The sequence below is a fragment of the Thamnophis elegans genome, chromosome 8, assembly GCF_009769535.1.
Source record: "Thamnophis elegans isolate rThaEle1 chromosome 8, rThaEle1.pri, whole genome shotgun sequence".
Taxonomy (NCBI): domain Eukaryota; kingdom Metazoa; phylum Chordata; class Lepidosauria; order Squamata; family Colubridae; genus Thamnophis; species Thamnophis elegans.
Window position 1 is genome coordinate 31,171,140 of NC_045548.1, and position 24,174 is coordinate 31,195,313.

The 24,174-nt window shown below is 40.1% G+C and overlaps 1 protein-coding gene across 1 annotated transcript in view; it reads left to right on the top strand.

Moving 5' to 3' along the window:
* The first annotated feature begins 7,244 nt into the window (after positions 1 to 7,244).
* TAF4B (TATA-box binding protein associated factor 4b) overlaps positions 7,245 to 24,174 on the top strand; it is an 83,429-nt gene continuing 66,499 nt past the window's right edge. The window contains exons 1-5 of the mRNA XM_032222913.1: positions 7,245 to 7,284; positions 16,244 to 16,392; positions 17,307 to 17,411; positions 20,826 to 20,984; positions 21,067 to 21,205. Coding sequence (XP_032078804.1) covers positions 7,245 to 7,284; positions 16,244 to 16,392; positions 17,307 to 17,411; positions 20,826 to 20,984; positions 21,067 to 21,205 — 592 coding nt within the window. The remainder of the gene's footprint in view (positions 7,285 to 16,243; positions 16,393 to 17,306; positions 17,412 to 20,825; positions 20,985 to 21,066; positions 21,206 to 24,174) is intronic.

Sequence of the window (24,174 nt, forward strand, 5' to 3'; positions counted from 1 at the left end):
GACATGTGCAGGCAATATGCTAAACGGTAACATATTTGTTAAGGGATGTGGTGGCTCAGTGGCTAAGATGCTGAGCTTGTCGATCAGAAAGGTCAGCAGTTTGGCGGTTCGAATCCCTAGCACTGTGTAATGAAGTGAGCTCCCATTACTTGTCCCAGCTTCTGCCAACCTAGCAGTTCGAAAGCATGTAAAAATGCAAGTAGACAAATAGGAACCCCTTCCCACTTTTGGTGGGGAGGTAACAATGTTCCGTGTGCCTTTGGTGTTTAGCCATGCTGGCCACATGACCACAGAGACGTCTTCAGACAGCGCTGGCTCTTCGGCTTTGAAACATAAATGAGCACCGCCCCCAAGAATCGGGAACAATTAGCACATATGTGCAAAAGAAACCTTTACCTTTACCATGATTTGATTGGCATTTTCTTAGGGTAGTAGGCAAATCCAACTAGTTGTGGTTTCATCAATAAATAATAATGTAACATCTTCAATAAAGATGTTAAGGAGAAACCAGACTGCATTCTGATTTAGAATAGTGTGTAAACACAACCACATTATAATGATCTCAGATCTTTTAAGTAGCATTTAAAAAAAATTAAAATATGAAAATGAATATTTTATTTAAAAACAAATTGACATATGACATTGAAATGTTCATAGGGCTGTTCTAGCACTTTTTCTGTCAGACAGGGAAAGAATGAATGCACGGATATCCACCTGGGCATCGGGTGCAGATAGTGATGACACAAAAATGGAAAAACATGCATTGCAACATCATAACAGAAACACTATTCTTTTGTAATTGCTTCTTGATATCAGATATAAATATGTAAATCGTGTGATTTGTATTCTGATAACAAATTCATTGTTTATTTGTCGCTCATATTTGTACAGCTGCCAATCTCACAAGAAAGTGACTCTGGGTGGCATACACCTTGCCCATCCTTGCCTTCTCTGTGAACATATATGGGCATCTGCAGCAAACTGAGATTGCAGCTCATGCAGATACCACATGCTTTGTATCATGATGCAAGTTTTCTCACTTGCTCACGCACCCTCCTCCATGTTCATGGATGAATGACTATCCTGGGAAGCAGCTGGAATGATACTGATTCAATGAGTTGGTTTTGTTACTCCCTCAGGGTTAGCTGACTGGGTCATTTAGCTGATTTACAGTTTGCACAAAGCACTTATATTTCCAATGTTAGTGTATCAGGAAAACAAGGTTAATGAAGAACCCTTACTGAACATGTGTGACATTTCAGCTTAAAACAAATGCAGTGCTGTTCCTTGCATTTTGCCTTAGTGGCTGTGAAAACCCAGTGCCTGTGCTTTATTTTACACATAATGTTTCACAGACTGAGCCAATATTTATTCAATAAACCATGATTAAATTAAATCATGCTGCTACCTTTATGTTTACTATAATAGCAAACATAAATATGTGAAGCTACTTCTATTTGTACATTAAAGCTGTACAAATAGGCAGTCTAAATCTTCTGCACAAACCACATTTTAATTAAAGTATATTTAAGCTACTAAGAAAACTATATATGGTTCTTTTTAAACTCAAAATTCAGTTTTGAGGTGAGAACAATCAACAGCTTTCTCTTGGTAGCAAGGATAATATGCCATTTTTAAAACAGTTCCTTCAACTTATTTTTCCTACAATTAAGTAATTGAGAAATCTCAGATGTCAGGCTTCAGAACATGTTCTTCACATTTATTTGAAAGCTTCATAATATTGTAGTTTCTGTGGTGTACACAGTGATGGGATTCAAATAATTTAACAACCAGTTCTCTGTCCTATTGATTTCTTCCAACAACCAGTTCACCAAACTGCTCAGAAAGGTAACAACCGGTTCTCCCGAAGTGGTGCGAACTGGCTGAATCCCACCACTAGGTGTATAGCAGCAGATTCCCATCTAGATTGGCTAATACAAGGAAGGCTAGTGCTGATCATGAAAGAACCCCACAAGGGAACAGCACTGACCAATTACCAGCCAATAGCCTGCCTCCCCACAACATGGGAAGTTCTGACAGGCATCATAGTCACCAAACTATACTACCATATGGGGCAACACATGAGCATAACTCAGAAGGCTCTGGGAACAATACTAGAGGATCAAAACACAGTTGCCAAGTATACCAAGTGAGTCAGGAATGGTCGCCATTACTACCGGTTCAGTAGTAAAAAAAATGCACAGTAAAAAATGTACACTTCTGAGACTTGATTTTTATTTGATTTTGAAATCGGTATGATATAATGTAATATTGGAAATGATAAAATCTTAGTATCAAAATGATTTTACCATGCTCTTTCCTAAAAGACCAAATAAACCTTGTTTTTAAATACTCCAATGTCTTGTTTGCAAAGGTACGGATTTACAAATTTTTAGAAAGTTGGGAAATGCACTGTACATCTACTGTATTTTTAGGAGTATAGGACGCACCGGAGTAAAAGATGCATCAAGATTTTGAAGAGGCAAATTAAAAAAAAAGTTTTAGCACTCTGCAGACCTTCCCAAAATGGTCCATTTTTCATGAAAATGGACCAGTCTTTTTTCAAAAAAAGGGCATGCATAGCCTTTAGGAGACTTATAGAGTATCTCTGGGGGCTGGGTGGGGGGCAAAATTGAGCAAAAAATGTCCCATTTTTCGCTAATTTCTGCCCTTCCCAGCCTCTGGGGGCATTCTGGAAGCATCCTAAAGGCTATGCACAGCCATTTTTGCGAAGGGGGCAGGGATTCAGGAGGCAAAAAATGCTGCATTCAGTGTATAAGACACACTCAGATTTTCAGCCTCTTTTTGAGGGGAAAAGGTGTGTCTTATACTCCCAAAAATATGATAAATAACTTGCTTACTTGTTATGTCACTTCTGGTCCACGTCTGTAGTAGACAATATATTTTTTCAGAATTCTTTGATATATTAAACTTGATTTGCTACGGTCCTCCAAACCTATACCGTGTTTCCCCAAAAATAAGACAGAGTCTTATTTTCTTTTTACACACAAAATATGGCTTGGGCCTTATTCTGAGGGGAGGGTTTATTGTTTTGGGGTTGCCGGGCAACTGCTGTCTTGCGAGCAGGCTCCCAAAGAGCTGGGCACAGCCTCATGGGCGAATGGCTGTGTTGCGCTGTTGCAGCAGCGCAACACAGCAGCAATGAAGCGACCACGCTCACGAGCAGCCACCCGACAACCCCCCTTTCCAGCCGGGCACAGCACCATTCACTGACATAGGAGTATTGCCAAGCTGCGTTAGCGCCTGTTCGCCGCCGCCCGGTTCCCGTGGCTTGGCGCCTTCAAAATGCCAGTGAATGGTGCTCTGCATGGCTGGAGAAGGGGGTTGCATGAGCAGCTGTTCCGATCTCGCTCACACGCCTCCCAGCCTCACAATGCCCTGATCCAGCTCTCCCTAAAGAGCCAGGGCACCTCCGCTGCCACTGCTGCTGCCATCCCAGCATGGCTTTTTCGGTGGCTTCCAAACCGAGTCTTCTGGCAGTGGCCGCTCTGGACATATGCTCTATGGTTGTACGCTCTGCCAACAGCCAGCCCCAACCATAGAATGTATGCCCAGAGCGGCCACTGCCGGAAGACTCAGTTTGGAAGCTGCCGAAAAAGCCATGCTGGGATGGTGGCGGCAGAGGTGCCCTGGCTCTGCAGGCAGAGCTGCACCAGGGCATTGTGAGGTTGGGGGGCTCATGCAACCCCCTTCTTCAGCCGTGCAGAATACCATTCACTGGCATGTCGAAGGCGCCAAGCCGCGAGAGCCGGGCGGCGGCGAACAGGTGCTCACGCGGCTTGGCGATATCCCTAGGTCAGTGAATGGCGCTGTGCTCAGCTGGAAAGGGGGTTTGCCGGGTGGTTGCTGTGCCCAGCTCTTTGGGAGCCCGCTTGCAAGAGAACAGCCGCCTGGCAACCCCCCTCTTCAGCTGGGCACAGCGTCGCTCACCAACCTAGCGGTATCCCGAAGGCACCAAGCAACGCGATCACCTTTGCCCCCCCCCCCCGGTTTCCACAGCTTGGCACCTTCGGGATACCGCTAGGTTGGTGAGCGGCGCTCTGCCTGGTCGGAGGTCTGTTGTCCAGGGGGCTTATTTGTGGGGGAGGGCTTATATTTTTGCCCACCAGAAAAATGTGGCATGGTCTTATTATCAGGACATGTCATATTTTTGGGGAAACACGGTAGTATGTTGTAAAATGCTCTGTGTATCATTAAAAACATTAGTTTATTCAAAATCCCATTTGTGTAGTCTTCTTGCATAGTCTACTCATTGTAAATTATCAGCCACTGCACATTATCAGCCTCTCCAAATGTTAAATATATGCATCAACAATAAAAAACCTGAGTCTCCTAGTGTTGCTGCTGTTATTACTTTTACTCTGCACATGTCCAGTTGTAACCTACAGTAGTAAATGTATTAAGTGGTTTTTTATAATTATTCAGAAAAAACCTCTGAGGAAGAAATACATGATATGGACACAAATATCTGAAAACATTCACAGAAATTTTTCCAGGATTAGATGTGTAATGATTTTATAAGCTGAATTGGTAACACGAGTACAAGTAATGCAATATTATAATTTAAAAAGAAATTAGCACTTGAAGTAGGTGTAGAAACAAATTTTGTGAGCCTCTGAAAGAAACACAACATTTTTGTATACTCTTCTAGCATGCAGAACATTTTAAAGTGTTAAAGTAATAAAATGCAAAAAAAGGCTGGGAAGAAAAGATCAATTTGAAATTTTATAACAAGTAAAACTAGTATAAAAGCTAGTTTATCCTAGCACTTGAAGCACTGAGGTGGAGAAATCTTAGTTTTAGCGTGGCCTTGGGCACAAAGCCAACTAGCTGGGGTCTGTCTGTGAAAAGAAAGCAGCAGCAAATCATTTCTAAAAATGTCAAGAAAAGTCAATAGACTTATCCATAAAGCAATAAAATTGGAAAAACTTGACGTCACTTGTAGGATGAACTAAGCTTTTATAGTTGCCCTGCTTTTACAAAACCTTCTCTTTGTGATCCAGGATTAACTCGTTTCTTCTAGAAGGCACAATAATATGTGTGTTGTGATATATGTGTTGGAAGAAATATCCTTCTGGGTTCGACTCCAAGTGGGGAAAAAGACACTGGAGACATGGTGGCTGCTTGGAAAGATGGTTTTAATGGTGGACAGGACCACATGGTTTGAGTCCTGTGATCACATGCTTCAATGTTGGTGGAGAAGAAGAGAAGGGAAAAAGAGAAGCCGAGTCCCTGGTTTTATGCCCTCTCTGGCCTTTGATCTTGAGCTTGTATTCTGATTGGTTGTCAGACTCCCATGGGGCCATACAGGGGCAACTCTCTAGGCTGCGTTTTGAATCCAGGTTTGGTTGAGTTCTCAGATGCCATGTGGCGAGTTGGGTAAAGGGTCAATATCATTATGCCTTAATCCCATCACTCTGGAGCTGAAGGGGACTCTTTATTATGTAAAGTGGACTAGGTCGGGCTTTAATGGCTCATTGACAAAGGGGGATGGGGAGGAAGCTGCAGCTATTCTGTCTTTTAAAACATGTTTCTTTCTTTTCACATCCAGAGAAATATTCCGCCTTTTCAATATTTCCTAGGATATTTCATTTTTCTGGGAGAGGGCTGGGTGATGACTTCCTACATATGTAAATGCCATGGATTACATCATTTATATAGTTGTGTGAGTCTGTACAGACCATGTGGCATTACTTGTCTTCATTGCTTTCTTCATGGAAACTTTGGAATGTGAGAAAAGCCCTTGGATTTTCAGCCATTCGTGGGCAAATGTACGCAGGCAAAATTCCCTAGAGCCCGTCTAACTTGTATTTTTGACAAATTCTTATGGCTTGTACTTACTTACTTGTACTTGACGCCTCTTCACCCATCGTGGGTATAGGCGACTTCCATGGAAATTTGACGCCACTGTTATACGGCGATCCATGGAAGCTGTTTCGGCTGGATATACCCAAGGGGACGCCAGTCCCAAGGGTCGACAGAGCCCGATCTTATGGCTACCGTAGTTTCAATTGATTTGTGGTACTTAGTACTGTGAAAATTTGAAACATGAGCTCATTCAATAGCACGTGTGAAATTAAGAGAAGGGAGAACCTGCTTGTTATCCTTGGATATAGCACAAATTGATGTGAACGTCCCTATTCCTTTTCTCATGAGTCAACCCTTCTTTGCGACTGTTTCCCTTGATTAATTTGCTGTTACCAATTAAGCGAAGTTCTGGAGTAATAAATAACTTTCAGGGACCCTGAAGCATAACGGAGCCGAAAGTAAAAATGAGTCACACAGCTTACCACCGACTTTCCCGCCTAGAACAGCCTTTTCGGGAGGGAGGGGGGAGGAACGTTTCCTTTCCGTGACATCCCACGAAGGCTGCCCAATCCAACGATTGGGTGCATGTGCTGAGGGAGCCAGAGGGCGTGCACGCCTGCGCTCTGCGATGCTACATAAATGAGAGCGAGAGCCGTTCTTAGTTTCTGGCGGGGCGGAGATTTAATCCGTGGAAGACTTATTAGGGCGGCGCCCCTCATAGGTGTAGCACCACCTGCAGCGGCACGTGCCGCTTGTTCCTTCCCTTACGCTTCTGGGGGGGGGGGGGGCTGGGGATCCCCACGTGCATGCCTGCGAAGGAGAAGAAAAGGGTCGGCAGCGGCGGACGCGTGACCGTGTGGTTGTTTGCCTGCGAGCTGGGGACTCTTCTGGTTTTGCCGCACCGCCAACTGCGGAGCTTTTGCTCAGCTCCCGAGCACCTTTGGCGGCTGCTATGCTGTGGAATAGCTCGGGCTGCGCCTCAAACTCTATTCCTGTGCCCTCCGGTGCCTTTTTCCTCCTTCATGACTACTCCTGCGCCGGTGGCGGCGGCAGCCGTCCTGGGGAGGGACATGGCCCCTGGGCCTCCCGAACATGCTGCTTTGGCCGCCGATCCCCCCGTGAACGCGGCTAGCGGGAAGCAGGAACCCCGGGCAGTGCTGCCCGCTCGGAGAACGGTCCCCTCTCCCTCCTGTCCGGCGATTCCCACGGGCAGCCCTGTTAGGTTTGTCCTGAATCCCGTGGGCGCCAGGCTTCCCCTTAGCTTCGTCCCATCCTTCGCTCCTCAACCCCGAGTGCTGCCTGCCCCCATAGGAATCAAACTAGCCCCCTCGACTCCTGGGCGGCAGCTCTCCAAGTCAAGCAACATGGGTGTGAAGCAGCCAGTCCCTCCCTTGGGAGGACCCAAACCCGCACAAATGACAATACAATTGCCTGCTAATTTTCAGATCCCCCAAGGTAAGCAGCTCCCCTTTTTGGACCCTTCATTTATGGCTCTTCTGCACCTCCCTTTATAGGCTGAGTCAAAGTTATAGTGAATTTTGAAGCTCCCGAATGATGCTAGATGCTGCGAAGTTTTGCTCTGTCTATGAGAAGAACCTTTTTCTAAAAACCCGGATATATAAAACCATGTTGAGTAGTGCAGATATAAATTGACTTCCATGGTCAATTTCATATTTAGAAAGTTGTATTCACGATTTCTAGGTCTTTTGAGATGGGGGGGAGAAAGCATCCAGATATTTAACATTCCTCAGTATATATGATTCAAACCAGTCTTCTGAACAGCACTAAATTACTTGGCCATTTTTTATCCAAATTCTCTAAATTGTGCTTGGGAAGAGATTTTCTTTCGCACATCTTCAAAAATACCCCAAATGGAGGACAACTCAGTTTTACGGAGTTCTCAAAATTTTCTAATTGTAGTACTAAATGTTTTATTCCTATTCAGTGCAAAAAAAAAATCCACATCATACCTATCTGTTTGGTCAGTGGTCACTTTTGAAATACGTGTGATATACTGAAATTTTGAGAATCGGGGTCACTGTTCTCAGTGCATATCAAAATAATCTAACCATGGTTTTTTTTATTCCTAAAAGTCCAAACAATAGGAAGGTCCAGGTGTGGATCCAAGAGTTTTAGAAAGTTGAGAAAGACAATATATTACTAAATAACACTCTTACCTCTTTCCCTCGTTTTCCAGGTTTAGAAATGTTTCATGTAAAATTACAAGAAAAAATTAACAGTTAAATTCTTAAATCTAGAATAAGATTTATGCATTTTAGGGCACAAGTTTCTGAAATAGACACAAATTTACTGTATATGTTTATCAAGAATTTCAAATATTTTCAAGTAAAGCATGTGCAAAACCAAAGTTTTGAGGCAATAAGTAACTTAAGGTATGCCTTCTGTTGCCTTCTTTTTTATTGCTTCTCATTTTTCCCTAAACATCAGGATCTTTCTTTGTATTATCTATTCAAAATAAGCAGGTGTTAGATTCATTATTATCTTCCATTGTGCAATCTGGTTTTACTTCATTTAGTTTTATATGATTTACTCTTGCTCTATGTCAACCATTTTTTTCCAGCACTGCAATTCAATCCCCTTTTTGAAAGTCCAGCTTTACAGTCATGTAAAACCATAGGTTGGGTAATACAGTGTATAACATAACTGTGAGCTAAGGAAAATAGTCTGTTCCTGTGTTAATTTCTTCTCTGTATCTTTGCATTCAGTTGGTATTACCTGTTAACACAATCAAGGCTTTAAATTAATTGTGGTCATGTTCTCTTCTTTCACTTTTAGTAACATTTTTCACTTCTAGCCAAATCAATAGCATTATCAGGATAACTGAAATTGTTGAAGTTTCTCCCAGGATTTTTAATGCCAAATTCTATCTGTTCTATTCCAGCATTTCTCAGAATAAATTTGGTGTTACATTGAAAAAAGCTGATTATACAGTCTTACTTTGATGTCATTCTGTCTCAACTTTCAGTTTCTTCAAACTTTATTTTAATTTTTGGTTCCTGATCATCAAATAAATTCACCCATGATTTTTAGGACCATCTACAATTTGTTGTAGTTTATGAGAGATAAATGTAATTGTTTGGTATACTGGTCTTTTTTTGGTAGAGGATTCTAAATTGATCTTTAGGTTTATTGTCATAAAAATATTAATTGTAACAATTAACAATTTTCAAATAAAAATCCTTTATATCCTGATTAGTAGGTTCTAGTGCAATAAGTTGATGTATCTATGTTATAACAGTATTTTATATTTGAAAATTAAAATTTGTTTTGAGATATCCTTGATGCTTTCCGAGTTTGGTTGGTTTATTGCATTCAATTACCCAAACTAGGTAACATCATCAGTGCTAGTAGGGAGTGGGGTTTGCTCTCAGTTTATATTCTAATGGCTTGCCATGTCAGCATTGCTGGAAGTGGCCTTGGAGTGCTTTAGTTGGTTTGTGTGCTACGCGGATGCAATTTTTTGGTAGACTTGTGTTTCTATCTTGCCTTTGCTATGGTAGTAAGGATATCTAGGAAGGGTAGTGTCTTGTTTTTTTCTTCTTCCCTTGTGCATTTGATTCCTTTGAAGATGTCATTGATGGTTTTGTGTGTTCTCTAATCTCTAGTCCTTTTTTATTATGCTAAAGATGTCATCTACATACATGATCCATATTTTGGATTGAATGTATGGAAGTACAGAACACATATTCTCCTATATTGATAAAATCTGTTTATCCAAATATTTCGGAATGTCTAAGCATCATACAGATAGACTTTCCCCAGAATAATGTGTGTTCCTCCTGGTCCTCAGTTCTTACAACACCATTGAAATAAATTTCATCCATCTTACTGTTAGTTATCCTTGCATAACATTCTTTTAGCCAACTCAAATGCAGAATTGGAATGTCAGCCTACAAATAGATTAAGAAACCAATGATGTATAGATCTAAAACTTTTATTAGAATGGCTGTAGTAGAATCTTTCAAGTTTGATTGTGTTTCCCCCTCCTTCCCCTTTTATTTTCATGTGAATTAAGTGAAAACTTAACTTTTTTTGTAAATCTTTTGAAGTATCGGCTTAAGGCATGCTTCTCTGTTGCTTTGGTAATGGATTTTCCTCTCTCTATGAAAGCTATCCTCTACTCTCTACCTAAAGGAAAATGAAGCAGGTAGAAGACAGGCATGTCAGTCATACCATATTTTTTCCTAAGAGGAGTTGCTCAGAAATAAGAATTGAAAGCAGAGTGTAAATGTAACCAAGATGAATAGAAAGTTAAGTGAGAGTTATGGATCCATTAATGACAATGTGATCAGCCCAGCAAGTTGCAAATCAGCACCAGCATGAGTAGTCTTTGGTTAGACTCTTCCAAATAAAAACAGAACAACAAGAAGGGAGATGTCATTTATAGGAATTGACCTCTGGAAAATTATACCCAATCATAATAAGGAAGCACAGTGTCTCCTTGGCTAAAGAAGTTCTATTTTAGTTCAGTGTTTTATAGGAAAACTCCATTTTGAGAAATTGGTTATTGTTGTAATTCTGCTTGTGCTGTTTAAGCAGTATCAACAGAGATAGGACAGTGGTGGTGAATCTATGGCATGTGTGCTGTCGCCCCAGCCCAGCTCCATCAAATTTTTCCCATGGGGGGGGGAGAAGAAAGAGGGAGGGAAGGAGAGAGGGAGGGAAAGAGAGAGGGCGGGAGAGAAAGAGAGAGGGAGGGGAAGAGAAAGAGAAAGAGAGAGGGAAGGTGGGAGAGGGAGGGAGGGAGAGGGAGGGAGGGAGGGAAAGAGAAATGATATTACAAAAGTTTTTGTTTATTGTTACTAAACGCAATATTTCAAAAGCAGAAAAAAAATGAAGGGGCATAAAAGGGCATTGTCACGTTTTTCTTAGAATAATTAGATGAACTATTTTAGGTAGTAAAACCTCATTATTCAGGTTAAATTGCCATGTTGGCACTTGGTGATAAGTAAGTGGGTTTTGGGTTGCAGTTTGGGGACTCGGTCTCTAAAAGGTTAGCCATCACTGGGGTAGAACGATGTGAAGTTCTTGCTGGAATTCAATATTTCGGGTGCCAATTTTCTCACCTGTAAACATTGATCACACAGGAGATAGCTGAGAAACTGTTCCTTGTCTAAAATACTTATTTTGGATCTTTCTATGAAATATACCTGTTACTGGTTAGACTGATACTGTCAAGATTTCATCACTTCCTCTGTTCAATTCTATATTCTTTTGTCTGTGATAAGTGCAATTCTGATTTTTACCTGACTAGTGTTCTTTCCATTATTGAGGCACACTATAAGGTCTCTGCTGCAGAAATACTTAAGTAACTCAAATTTCCCTTTCACTGTACTATTTTCACAGGTAGAACAGCCTTGGGAATATTTTTTAACAGAAATAATACTTTTAAATTCATTGTTTCTCAGTATGGATATTCTTTCTACCATCTGATAACCAGTAGCCCTTGGTCCAATCTTTATTTCTAGATTTGATAACTAAAGAAAGGAATATGGTGCACGTCCAAATAGTGTATAGTGGTAGTTGAGGGCTGCATACAATTTATATTAACCAACTGATGAGTTACCGTATTTTTCAGAGTGTCATATGCACTTGCCCCAACCCCCCAAAAGTGGGTGAAAATTTAGGTGCGTCTTATAGACTAAATATGGGTATTTTTAGGCTCTTGAACCCTCCGCATCGCCTTTTTGCTCTCCCTGCCCCCCAGAAGTACTTTGCAGTGCTCTGCACGGCTTGGTTTTGCCAAAAGCATGCCTGGTTTTGGCCTGTAGAGTGCTTCTGGGGCTGGGGAGAGCAAGAACGCAATACACAGAGGATTCAGGAGCCCAAAAATGAGCCCATTTTTGGTGAAAATGGTCCATGAGGAGCACTGCAGAATGCTTCTGGGGGCCGGGGAGGGGAAAAACTTTTTTTTTCTTGTTTTCCTCCTGTAAATCTAGGTGCGTCTTATAGACTGGTGCATATAGTCCCAAAAATGCAGTAATTTAGAATGAGAGAGTGAATGGCTCAAAGTCTCCCAGGGATCATGTCAGAATTTAAACTTGGATTTCTTGATTCACGCCTAGCACTTTAACAATATATCTTTGCAGCCATGAAAGGAAACATGAATAACAAGTGTTGCAAGTCTGTTGAATTTGATTTATACATGGTCATTTTTCATCTGTCACTTTATTCCATTTATTTATTCCATCTGATGTTCATTTTGTTTTAAAGCAATCCATTAAAAAGTCAGCATTGTTCCTAGGACATGCATTTTAATGCACTTTTCCTAATGCATTTTTTACCAGAAACTTATTTTGTGATTTGATACATTATACTTACAACCTTCTGTTTCTGACTTTACCGAATCAGTCAGTAAAACCTGTTCACTAGGCACCTTATCCTCAATCTCAAGAGCAGTAGTGTTGATATAACTATATTTATGAAATCTACAGGCTACCTAAATAAATCCATTATAGCTTTGGGCATGCCTATGGAGATTCTCAATCATCCAGGTCATGGTTGTCCCAAAGGTTCTTTTTCAGAGGCAACTGGACGTTCTTGTTTTTCTTTGAAGACATTTCGCTTCTTCATCTAAGAAGCTTCTTCAGCTCTGACTGGATGGTGAGGAATGGAAGGAGTCTGCATATACCATGTTACTTAATTTTATTGAGGATACACATAAACCTCCAAGTGGCCTCAACGACTCTCTAAAAGAATGCAAATGACCAGCTATCTGCAAAGAATATAAATCTTGCTATTCCCACCATCTGGTCAGAGCTGAAGAAGCTTCTTAGACGAGAAGCAAAACATTTTTAAAGAAAAACAAAGTCCAGTTGCCTCTTTAAAAAGCACCTTTGGGACTTTGGGCATGTCAGCACCAGGGAAATCAGAAGATTCAGGCAGTTCAAATGTGTACAAAGATTTATTGTAAGCTTAAGCTGTCTACAAGAATCTGAACTACTAACAGTCAAGGAAAATTAGCGGAAGTTAAGAATATACAGGAATTCTAGGTGGGCTGGACTTGGAGCTCTTGTGAGTGCGAAAGCATTCGTGACTGATGAGGCATTTCACTCCTTCCTCAGGCTCAGCCTAGTCATCTTCTACACCTTATAAAATATAACAATAAAAACAAACTATGCATCCCTTAGAACAGGAACGTCAAACTCATGTTGTCATAGCATTGTTACATGACCTATCACGACTTTTTCTCCTTTCACTAAACCAGGCGTTGTCAGTGTGTGACGCATCCAACCTGTGGGGCATGAGTTTGATAGCCCTACCTTAGAAGAAAAACATTTGGTAGAATGCAACCATATAATAATACAAAGAGTCTGTCTCTCACTCTGACCCAACATTTGAGGGAAGAGCAAGACCATGGGAAAGCTATAGGTAATCAGTGCTTAACAGCAGTATTTGGAACTGGTAATTCTATTATTAAGCGATTTGGTCATAAAATGCAATGTCCTTTGATTGGACAAATTATTTACTGCCCATCTCAACCACAAGTTGATTCTGGGTAGCTTACAATGTTAAAAAGAATAAAACAATGCAACAATACGTATGCAACAAAGTAAACACTATAAAATACTACTAAAGTTAAAAGATGGAGGACGGAGTAGGCTGAGCAGGGGTGAGATAGGATCTGTTATTAACTTGTCAGCCACCCCCAGTATGACCTTTGGAGCCCCAGGCCAACTGGGAGAGCTAAATCTTCAAGCCCTTGTGGAAGTAGGAGGGTGGGAGCCAACCTCATTCCTTGGGAGAAGATGTCACAAAGAACAGGAGCAAATTGTTAAGCAAATGGTTATTAGGCATGATGTCATCTGAGTGCCATTTTGCATCTTCCTGCAGGCTTCCCCAGTGACTTTACTTGCTGGAAGCCAGCAGTGAAGGACACAAATGGGGATCATGGGACTGTGGGACACTGCAGATGTCACAATTATGAGCTGCTTAGCAAACATCCAAATTGTGATCACGTGACTGTGGGAAAGTTGCAATGGCCGCCACTACAACTCTCAGTCATAAATCTTGTTCAGTGCCATCTTAACTGAACGGTCACTCTTGCTGAACAAGTGGTCATTAAAGAAGGACTACCTTGCATATGAAGCTCTAAAATGCCTAAAGCCTGTTCTGATCTCTTTTTCTGCCCTCCCACCCCCATTTTTCTTAAAACATACCTTGTAAAAATAATACAAATACTAAACAGTAGCTATAATTATATATGTATGGTTGAATTTGTAAACAAAACAAAAATTTCTCCAGTTATAGAGCTAACAAACTCTTGAAATACTTGAATGTTACATTGTATTTGTACCAGTAGGTGGCAGTGTTCTATAATCTGCAATTTGATACACAATATTAAAAGTTATTTCTCAACCTTGCATAAAGTTTACATTCCTTTGTCAGTAAAAGACAAATAGGAAAAACATACCTTATACCATAGCTTATGAAGATCTTTATAACATTTAACATAGAATTACACCCTGGTATAACATTCACTATACCACATTTGCAGGATAGAGCTTGTTTTCAAGTTTATTATAATCAAAGCATTTGAACAATTTCTTAGTAGGAATAGTGTTTGGATTCTTTTGTTCAGGGTTTCTTTCTTGTTAATAGTTTTTGTTAAACATTTTCACATAAGTATAAAATAAACACGAAACTATATATAGTGAAAAAAGACAGAAAAGATAAAAGAAGTAGAAGAGAGAGTGCAAATAGGTATTAAGAAGCAATTTTCAAACTTGAAGCAGTTACAAACAAATTCATTATCTGTCCTAACTCTTTAAAGTTGCAATTTGCTTTGCTTTTCCCCATACTCAACTTATTTTAATTAGCAAATCTGTAAATCATCAGATGCATGTTTTTCCATTTTCAGCCCAGAAGTTTCCAGTCTTTTATAAAAGTAACTCCTGTTACTGATCCAACAGGTCATTTTCACTGTTACTGCATGTTCTGCCATCTTCATGATGCTCCATTATGGATATTTCAGTATTTTTCCACCTTTATGCTTATAATAGTTCTGCTGCAGTTACCATATACAATATCAGTCTCCAGTACATTTACTCTAACTGGCTATCCATAAATCCTAATAGGAATAATTATGGTATCAATATTGCTCTTTAAAATTCTTTGTATAATTGTATATATTTGAATCCGGTATTATTTTGCTTTTTTTCAAGCCCTTCCACCATAACTTATTTTCAGTAGTGTTTAGAAGTACTTTTATATATCTTTGATAATGTCTGATCATGTGCCATATCATTTCATAAAAGTTCCTTCTTAAATTGTAATGCAATGTGGATTTCAGTGTTTTTATCCACATTATTTCCCATTTGTATGTTACAGCCAAAATTATAACCCATTTTATCATGCGTCCCATCACATATTCTGTTTCAAATCTCTGCAAAAGTTTATACATTTTAGCAATAATATGTTTATCGTTTGTAGATACCGGTAATACAATTTCAAATTCTGTTTTATGTTCAATCCCAGTCTCTTTTTTACTTACATTAAATGTCTCTTAATTATTTAGATGAAAACCATTGAAAATTAAATCTTTTTGCAGTCAGTTGTTCTTTTGATTTCATCTTAAGTTCTCCATCTTCTTGTACTAACAACTTTTGATATGTTAACAATTTGTCTTTTCCCATTGTTTCTTTTTCTTATAAAATGCTTATTGTGCTCAAACCTTTAAGGTATTTTTGAGCATAGCCTGGGTTTATCTATATACCATACTCTTAAAATAGCACTGTTTTCCCCCCACTTAGTATATAGTATGTGAAATTACATTTGACAAGGAGAAGATAGATTCCATTTCCACCATCTTCCCCCCATTGCAATATCCCAATTGATCTATACTATTCAGTAAACTATTAATGTAAATTAATGTAAAAGTAACTGTGTGTTTTGAGTACAGCATAGGCTACCTTTTAAAATCTGTTCTTCTAGTGTCAATAAAGGCCAACATTCATATATGAACCATTTTTATGTTGCATTAAAATTAGAAATAACCCGAGTTGACAAGCTTGATTATACTTAAAGTATCTTGGGACTTTTCTAACTGTGAAGAACTGTGAGCAAATTAATTCTGAATGTGCTTGTTGCTTAAATATGCTTGATGGTTTTTTTGTGAAGTGAAAATATTAGGCACATTTATAGTAACTAGCTGTGAATCTGCAAAAAGTGTAGTCATCTATAATTTTAAAAGGCTCCTAGAGAAATATGCTGCACTATTGCACAGAAGTACTAAAATATTGGAATATTTCCTATCTTAACATAGCTTCTGGCCTAAATACAATAAAGGATGGTATTTCTTTCACTTTGTTTACATTTCCCTAAGCTCAAAATAATATATTCGTTATTTGGTAAGGATGAATAGTGGGAGATTTGACATTGTTTTCTCTTGCAGGAATGATTCTAGTCAGAAGTAATACCGGTCAATTAATGTTGATATCACAACAAGCATTATTAGAAGCTCAGAGTCAGACCTCAAATAATACCAGTGTAAAATGCTCAATACCTCCAACTGCAACTACCATCAAAATTCAGCCTGAACAGGTAATCCCATACCAGGAATTATTTTAATGTTCCTGCTGTTCTTGGTGCCTATAAGAATTAGATAATATGAGTTTAGGTTTCGTCAGTATGACTCCTAACAGTGTCCATCGGTCTTCCTATTCTGATTGTATACGTATTCCTTTAAAATAAGAAAAATGACTATCAGTTTTTGCCATTATTGACCTTTACAGAAATGTTTTAGACTCTCATACTGAGCCCATAAATATCCTTAGAGAATAAAGAGAACTGTTCAAAAAATGCTTTATTTGAAAATTGACCTAGCGCTCCAAATGTGATTAAGCAGTGGGAATCAATTTTCCCAGCTTGAGCGGTGGTAAATTGGTGTGTTGTGGCTGCCTACATCCTCCATAGCAGCCTAGAATACTTTCAAAATATGTGTGTGTCCCCTCCCCCACAAATTGCTAGTTTTTTTGCTGTTATAGTGCATCTTTGTGGATATGGAATTGCAAGGCCCTTAGAATTAATCTGATGTAGGATTTCTTTTGCTTTTGAATTGAATTGAATTGGTAGTACAATTTGTCTATAAGTAAGAAAGTGCAACAGAAGCATTTTTTCACAGTTACTGCCACTGTTAACTGTTTTCATATGATAAATATTTGCAGTTTTAAAAATATTTTCTTGCATATAAGGCAGCATGAATGTGTATTTGAATAATCAGTCATAAATGCAACTTAATTCTGCTCTAACCTTTTATATTTACCCTGAGTGCTATAGTATTTGTAATAACAGTCAAAGACGTTTACAACTTACACAAAAATAGAAAAATTCTGTGTATAGGGGCATTTGTATGCCAAAGCAGATAATCTATTTACAGTTAGTAAGGAACTTTAATTGACTACTAGCTGGAAAGTGATTTTTTCCCCATTACATCTGTTTCTTTATTTTACTGAAAGAGTTCTGGAACTCAGGTACTTAAAGTACTAACGGCTCCTGTTAAAACACTGGCTTGGGCAACTCATTCTATTACTTCTACTGTTAAGAAGCCTGCTGTAATTCAGGTATGATTTGCATTCTGTTTTCTGGTATTTAGTTTTTTAGCTAACATTTTTATTACAGTGGTTTACAAATCTAAAAAAAACCCCTGCGGTTTTAAAATATAGCTGTTCCAGGTTAATTTTAGACCTGCACGCCAAATGTGTCTTTCTACACTGCAAACAGCCTATATAAATTATTTCTGATCAATATTGCTGAACACTATAGGAAGTAGCAATTCTAAGTTTCTAGTGAGATGTGCAGCAATAAGATGATCAACCTCATCATGTGTTATAGATCTGTGATTGCAAACCTATGGCACGTGTGTCAGAAGTGGCACTCAGAGCCCTCTCTGTGGGCACATGCGCCGTCGCCAGTTGGTCTTCTGGTTCCCAGCATGCACATGCGCGCCAGCCAGCTGGTCTTTGCGGGCTCCAGAATGCCGGAAAATGGCCCGAAATCCAGCCAAAAAACAGGCATGTGTGCGCTGGCCAGCTGGTCTTCGGGTTTCCGGTGCTCCAGCATGCACATATGTGTGCCAGAAACCCTAAGACTGGCTGGCGCATGCATACACACCAATGTTCCCTCTAAGCTGCATGGCTGCGCAGCCGCGCATGTAACAAGAAAACTCTGCAAAGCAGTTTCCAACTGCTGCGCAGTGTTTTTTAATGTCTTACAATATGACTTAAAATATTCCCCCTCCCTCCCTCCTCTCTCTGCACCAAACTCTCTCCTCCAGCAGGTGAAGTCAAGGAAGACTCTGCCCAGAGACCAATGACGCTGCCGAAGGTAGAATTCCCATTGGTCCTCTGGGGCTTCGTCGGTTCCTGGGGAAATGCGATTCGCTGGTTGTAACCTGCATTTCTCTGCACATCCCGCGTTTCTCAGGCATTGCGTTGTCTGAAGTCCCGTTCTGGGCTCGGCAGCCTTTCTGCGATCCCTTCACTTTGCGGAGAGAGGGAAGCAGCGTGGAGTTGGACTGCCTGAGCCAAAGGGGTCCATGGGATCTTGAGACTTGATTTTTGAGCAGTACCAATCCATTTCACTCTTTCCTTTCCCTTTCTGTCCTTCTTCTATCTTCCTTTCCTTTTCATTTTCTTTCTCTCTTCCTTTCCTTTCTCTTTTCCTTTCCTTTCCTTATTTCCTTTCCCTTCTTTTTTTCTTTTCCCTTCCCTTTTCCTCCCTTCTTCATCCTTTTCTTTTCTTCTTTCCTATTTCCTTTCCTTTCCCTCCCACTCCCTTCCCTTCCTTCCTGGCGTCTGATGGAGAGGACTCTTTTCCTCCTTGCCCCCCTCCCCAACATCTGCTCTGATGGCAATTATTGCTTAAAAAAAAAAATCAGATGCTCAGGCATGAAAATGTGCCGCTCAAACACTATACTTTTCTGCACACACTAAAAAAAATTAGAGGGAACATTGATGCACGCCGGTCAGCTGGTCTGTGGGTTTCCGGTGCATGCACATTCCACTTTGGGCACTCAGTGCTGAAAAGGTTCACCATCATTGTTATAGATTCTCTGCTTCTCAGAGCTAATAAAAATTTGTAACTTGTTTTGTAGTAACCATGGCTTTAGGTGTCCTGTCTTTATATTTGTCTTTGATTTGAGCAAAATGAAACTGGCTCCTTCTTGCTTGCTATAAGAATTGGATAACCCAGAAGTAAGAAGGCCCTTGCTTTCTTCTGCCTGGAGTCCTTTTACAAGGCATCAGACTGCTAGTCAACCTCCTTCTAGAATAATAAAGTAAGCATTTAGCATGATATGGATGCTATGCAAGGATTGAATCAAATAAGGGGATACAATTTGGGAAGCGAGGAATCAATAGCACAATCGGCCACTTAAGTCATGTCTAGCTATGGTTTCTTGCTGACCGTCAGTGTGAATCAGTATCTCAGGTGCCTTTGCAGTGGCCGCCCTGTTAACTTAGTAATTTTGTGAATTGAAAAAAAAGAAAAGCAAAACTTTTCTTTTGTTAGCTCGATTACCCTATGGTGATATGATTGTGCCCATAAGATGTAAAAGTTGAGAAAAGACCAAGACACTGTATGGAGTCATTTGGCAACCAATCCTGCCTTCTGTCTCTTACATACAAAGGCCAAGATGTGAGACATTAATCATCAATTATTTCCCTCTTTGGGCTTGAATAATGCACAGAGTTCTGATATAGACAAAGATATGATAAAGCATGGCTACAGATTGTAGCAAAAATTCTCTAGTTGAATTCAGTTTAACCCAGGGGCTATGTTTAGGTAATTGTACTTCCCTTAACCAGATCCATGCCATGCAAATGAGCTTTCTGTATGAAAGTCTGGAAAAGGAGTTGCCCAGAGGGAAAAAAACAGGGCAAAGAAACTTGGATGCAGAAAAGAAAAGCTAATGTTAGTTGTTTTCTTCCTTTTCTTTTAGAACTCATCCAAAAAAATTTAAAACAAAATATCATCTAATAAAATCTTTAAAAAAACAATATTACTATCCAAATAACATAAATTAGTCCTGTAAAAAGACTGACTTAAACATCAATCTAGTATCCTCAACTTAGTTTTAATTAATGTGTGTCAGAATTAGTGAGGTTGTAACCATTGCTAAATGCAGAAAGAAGGAGTCTTCTGAATCTTTCCCAGGGTGATAACGAAGCTTTGTTACTCTTGCAGAGTACAAATAGTCCTCAACAGTCCAACCCAAAACTTCTATTGCAAACAAGACAGGTTTTTAAAATCCTTTTTTATTTTTTAAAACACAAATAATGCAAAAAGTACGTATACATCTGAATACAAAAAAAGAAAGAAAAAAGGGGAAAAACACATATTACAGTGCACCCCCATCCCCTGGATACCCCCCCTTCATCTATAACAACTAAAAGATATACAGTATATTCCAATTGTGCCCTTATACCCTCCAAAACAACATATATTGAGTAGGTTTATTCCTTTTGCCTTCCACAAACACTGATTATCCAAACAACACAGTTGTTAATGGATTTTTGCCCCACTTTACAACCTTTCTTGCCACAGTTGTTAAGTGAATCACTGCAGTTAAGTTAGTAACATGGTTGTTAAGTCAATCTGACGTCCCCATTGATTTTGCTTGTCAGAAGGTCACAAAAGCCGAGGAGACTGCACCGTCATAACTACGAGTCACTTGCCAAGCATCTGAATTTTGCTTTATGTGACCATGAGGAATGGTCGTAAGTCTGAAAAACAGTCATAAGTCACATTTTTCAGTGCCATTGTAAGTTTGAACGGTCACTAAACGAACTATTGTTAAGTCAAAGACTTCATGTAAACCCCTCTTGAATACCTAATTTAATATGTAGTTCTTTAAGAGGTCAGACATCAGTCAGAGGAAAATCTACTCTCATGGAAATAAGCTTTGTTACGCAGCAACATTTGCGTTCGTCCTGCCAGGAATGTTGCAAGTAACTTTTATGTTGAATGTCTTTCAGTCTATAGCATCACCAAATATTATAGGCTCAACAGCAAAGTCATTGATTGCTGGATCATCAGCAAAGCCTCCTCTTTCTGACTCTCCCATGTTGGCTTTCACTTCAAAACCAGTTGCTGATACAGATGACTCCAAAGTCACCCAGCCCTTCAGTTATACAGTAAGTACAAAATAGGCTAATGCTGCAGAAATAGTAATTTCCTAACCGTTTGATCTAAGTCTTAAGTCTATTTTCTTGTCAGGAAATGCTGGAAAACGTGAAAAAGTGCAAAAACTTCCTTGCAACACTAATAAAGCTGGCCTCCAGTGGACCTCAAGCACCTCAGATGGGGCAGAATGTGAAGCATCTGGTTCAAAGGCTGTTGGTAAAAGCTCATCTGCAACTACTCCTCTCCTGATTCTGAATGTCTTTGCCCAGGAATGTTTCTGGTGGGACTTCATCTGTGTAGAAGGTTGCAGTTCGAAGCTGCTTGGTTGGAGTTTCCAAACTTCCTGCCCATTGTAACGTATCTGTTATCTTCTAGTCCAGAGATGTCAAACTCGGTCTGCAATCCAGATGCGCCTTGCACTGGCCAATCCCCCATCCCCGTTTAAACGAAGGGGGGGGTGTCACAATATGTCACATGATGACAACCTGACACTGTGAGTTTGACACCCCTGTTCTAGTCCTTACATGTGCAGTATCAAGCAGAGTTATATAATGTAGCCCTGTTGGCATCTTCATGGCCTCTAGGAGAAGCCATAAAGACATTACAGCCATGTTGTGTTTAATCATACTGTTATCACACAAATGAAATCAATTATTTGCTTGCAACATTTGTATCATTCATATAATGGTGGTGTATGTTGTCATTTCATCACAGAAAATCTCTGTTTATTTGGACAGTGTTGAGTCACTGCTCAAAGAAAGAGCAACTGGTCCCTAACCTTGCAGCTCAATACTTCTCAACTATAGCAATAGCAGTTAGACTTATATACTGCTTCATAGAGTTTTCAGCCCTCTCTAAGCAGTTTACAGAGTCAGCATATCGCCCCCAACAATCCAGGTCCTCATTTTACCCACCTCGGAAGGATGGAAGGCTGAGTCAACCTTGAGCTGGTGAGATTTGAACTGCTGAACTGCAGTCAGCTGAAGTAGCCTGCAGTGCTGCATTTAACCACTACGCCACCTCGGCTCTATAACTGACACTAGCTGTGAAAGCTTACACGAGTACCGTATTTTTCACAGTATCACACACACACACACACACAAAAAAGGGTGAAAAATTTGGGTGCATCTTATACTCCAAATGTAGCCATGCCCACTTGCTGGCCCCCACCCTTTGGTCTCCAGGCGCTGTGTTTTAGACCTGTCCCAGGCTGCAGGGATATCGCCCCATGCATTTTTGGTCTCTATGCCTCGCGTTTTCAGCCTCTAAACGCTCTGTTTGAGACCTGTTCAAGGCTGTGAGGATTGCTTGAGCACATCGCCGTCAATCATCGCCACCGCTCATTGCATTTTCGGCCTTCGCGCATTGCATTTTCGGCCTCTGTGTGCCCCGTTTTTGGCCTCTGCATGTTGCGTTTTCAGGCTGTGATCGGCAGCGATGTGCTTTGGCGATCCCTGCAGCCTTGAACGGGTCTCAAATGGAGGCTGAAAACACAAGGTGCGGAAACCAAAATGGTAACCCAGAGCAGCTGCTGCCTTGACTTACCACTTCCATGCTTCGCGCGCTTTACTCACTGGAACTCCCTGTGACGATCAACTCTGTTTTTGAAGCTGCATATCAGCTCCAATGAGGCTCATGTGCGCATGCTCACAACCAGCGAATTAATGTGTTGAAGCTGACCAGGCTGTTTGCTAAGGACGCTAGCCAGATGAATACCGATGGATGCTGGTAGGCAAAGGCAGTATTTCCCCCCCTTATTTTCCTCCCCCAAAACTAAGGTGCGTCTTATACTCCAGAATGTCTTATGCTCCAAAAAATACAGTATGTTATGTACTTATTTTTGTGAACATTTATAGGGAGCTAATTTTATAAATAATTCTGGGAAGCTAACAACATCACATTATTAGAAGGAAGGGGTGGTTTTGCATCTATACACTAATTGCCTTCGGGTGCCATTTCTGTGGTTTACTTTTACTTCTGCTTGGGGAAGTCAAATCATATTAAAACTTAGCAGTTGCTTTCTGTGGGGGAGAGGAGGATGTTTTTGCCATGTCCAACATTAGATTTGCTGCATGATAAGAGAAGAATTTACCTTAAATACAAAAACTTGCTCTTACACTTGCAATATGTTCAATAAGCTTGGACTATCATAATAGCTTAAAGCCTGGCTCTGCTATAAATTTGTGTCATTTTGTAAGATGATTCCAGAATAGAGACACTGTGTGAAATAACACCCTATGCTCACATTTTTATTCTATTATAGTGGGCCAGATTAAATACTGACTTTTAGTTCTAGTTATACCATATTTTTCAGAGTATAAGACGTACCTTTTTTCTCCGAAAAAAGAAGGTGAAAATCTGGGTACATCTCATACACTGAATTCAGCATTTTTGGCCTCCCGAAATGCCGCTCCCTTCACAAAAATGGATGTGCAGATAGTTTGGGAGGCGTGCAAAGTGATCCTAGGGGCTGGAGAGGGCAAAAACAAGCGGAAAATGCCCTGTTTTTTGTTCGTTTTTGCCCCCCTCCGGTCCCCAGGAGCACTTTATAAGGCTCCCAAAGCATATCCATGCTCAGTTTTTTGCAAAAAAACAGGCCCAGTTTTGCCATTTTTTGCTCGATTTTCCTGCCCCCCCCCAATCCACCAGGAGCACTTTGCAGGCCTCTCAAACTCTCTGCATGCCCCATTTTTAATAAAAAAAAATGAGGCATGCAGAGGGTTTGGGAGGCCTACAGAGTGCAAAAACTGTTTTTAAAATTTACCTCTTCAAAATTTTGGTGTGTCTTATACCACCTTTATTATTTTTATAAATTCAAAAGTAAGTACAAACATACCTAATATCCCTTCCTCATCATATTTTTCCGCACAGCAGTAACCCTATGGGGTGAATTGGGTTAAGAGAGAGTGATTGACCCAAACTCACCCAGCTTGCTATCATTCATGGTATGATTTTAAATGTGGGAGTGAGAAAAAAAGGTACAAATAACATGCAAATGGATGCAAGGATGCAAAACTGTATAGATGGTCCTCGGTTTATGACCATAATGGCACCCAGAATTTCCATCATAAGCCATCATGATAATAAGTCAAGGCACCCACAGGACCAGATCCAATTTTATCACTTTGTAGCTTCATTAAGTGAATGCCATGTTCATTAAGCAAATCAATGTATTCCTATGGGTGTCTTTTTTTTTTGCCA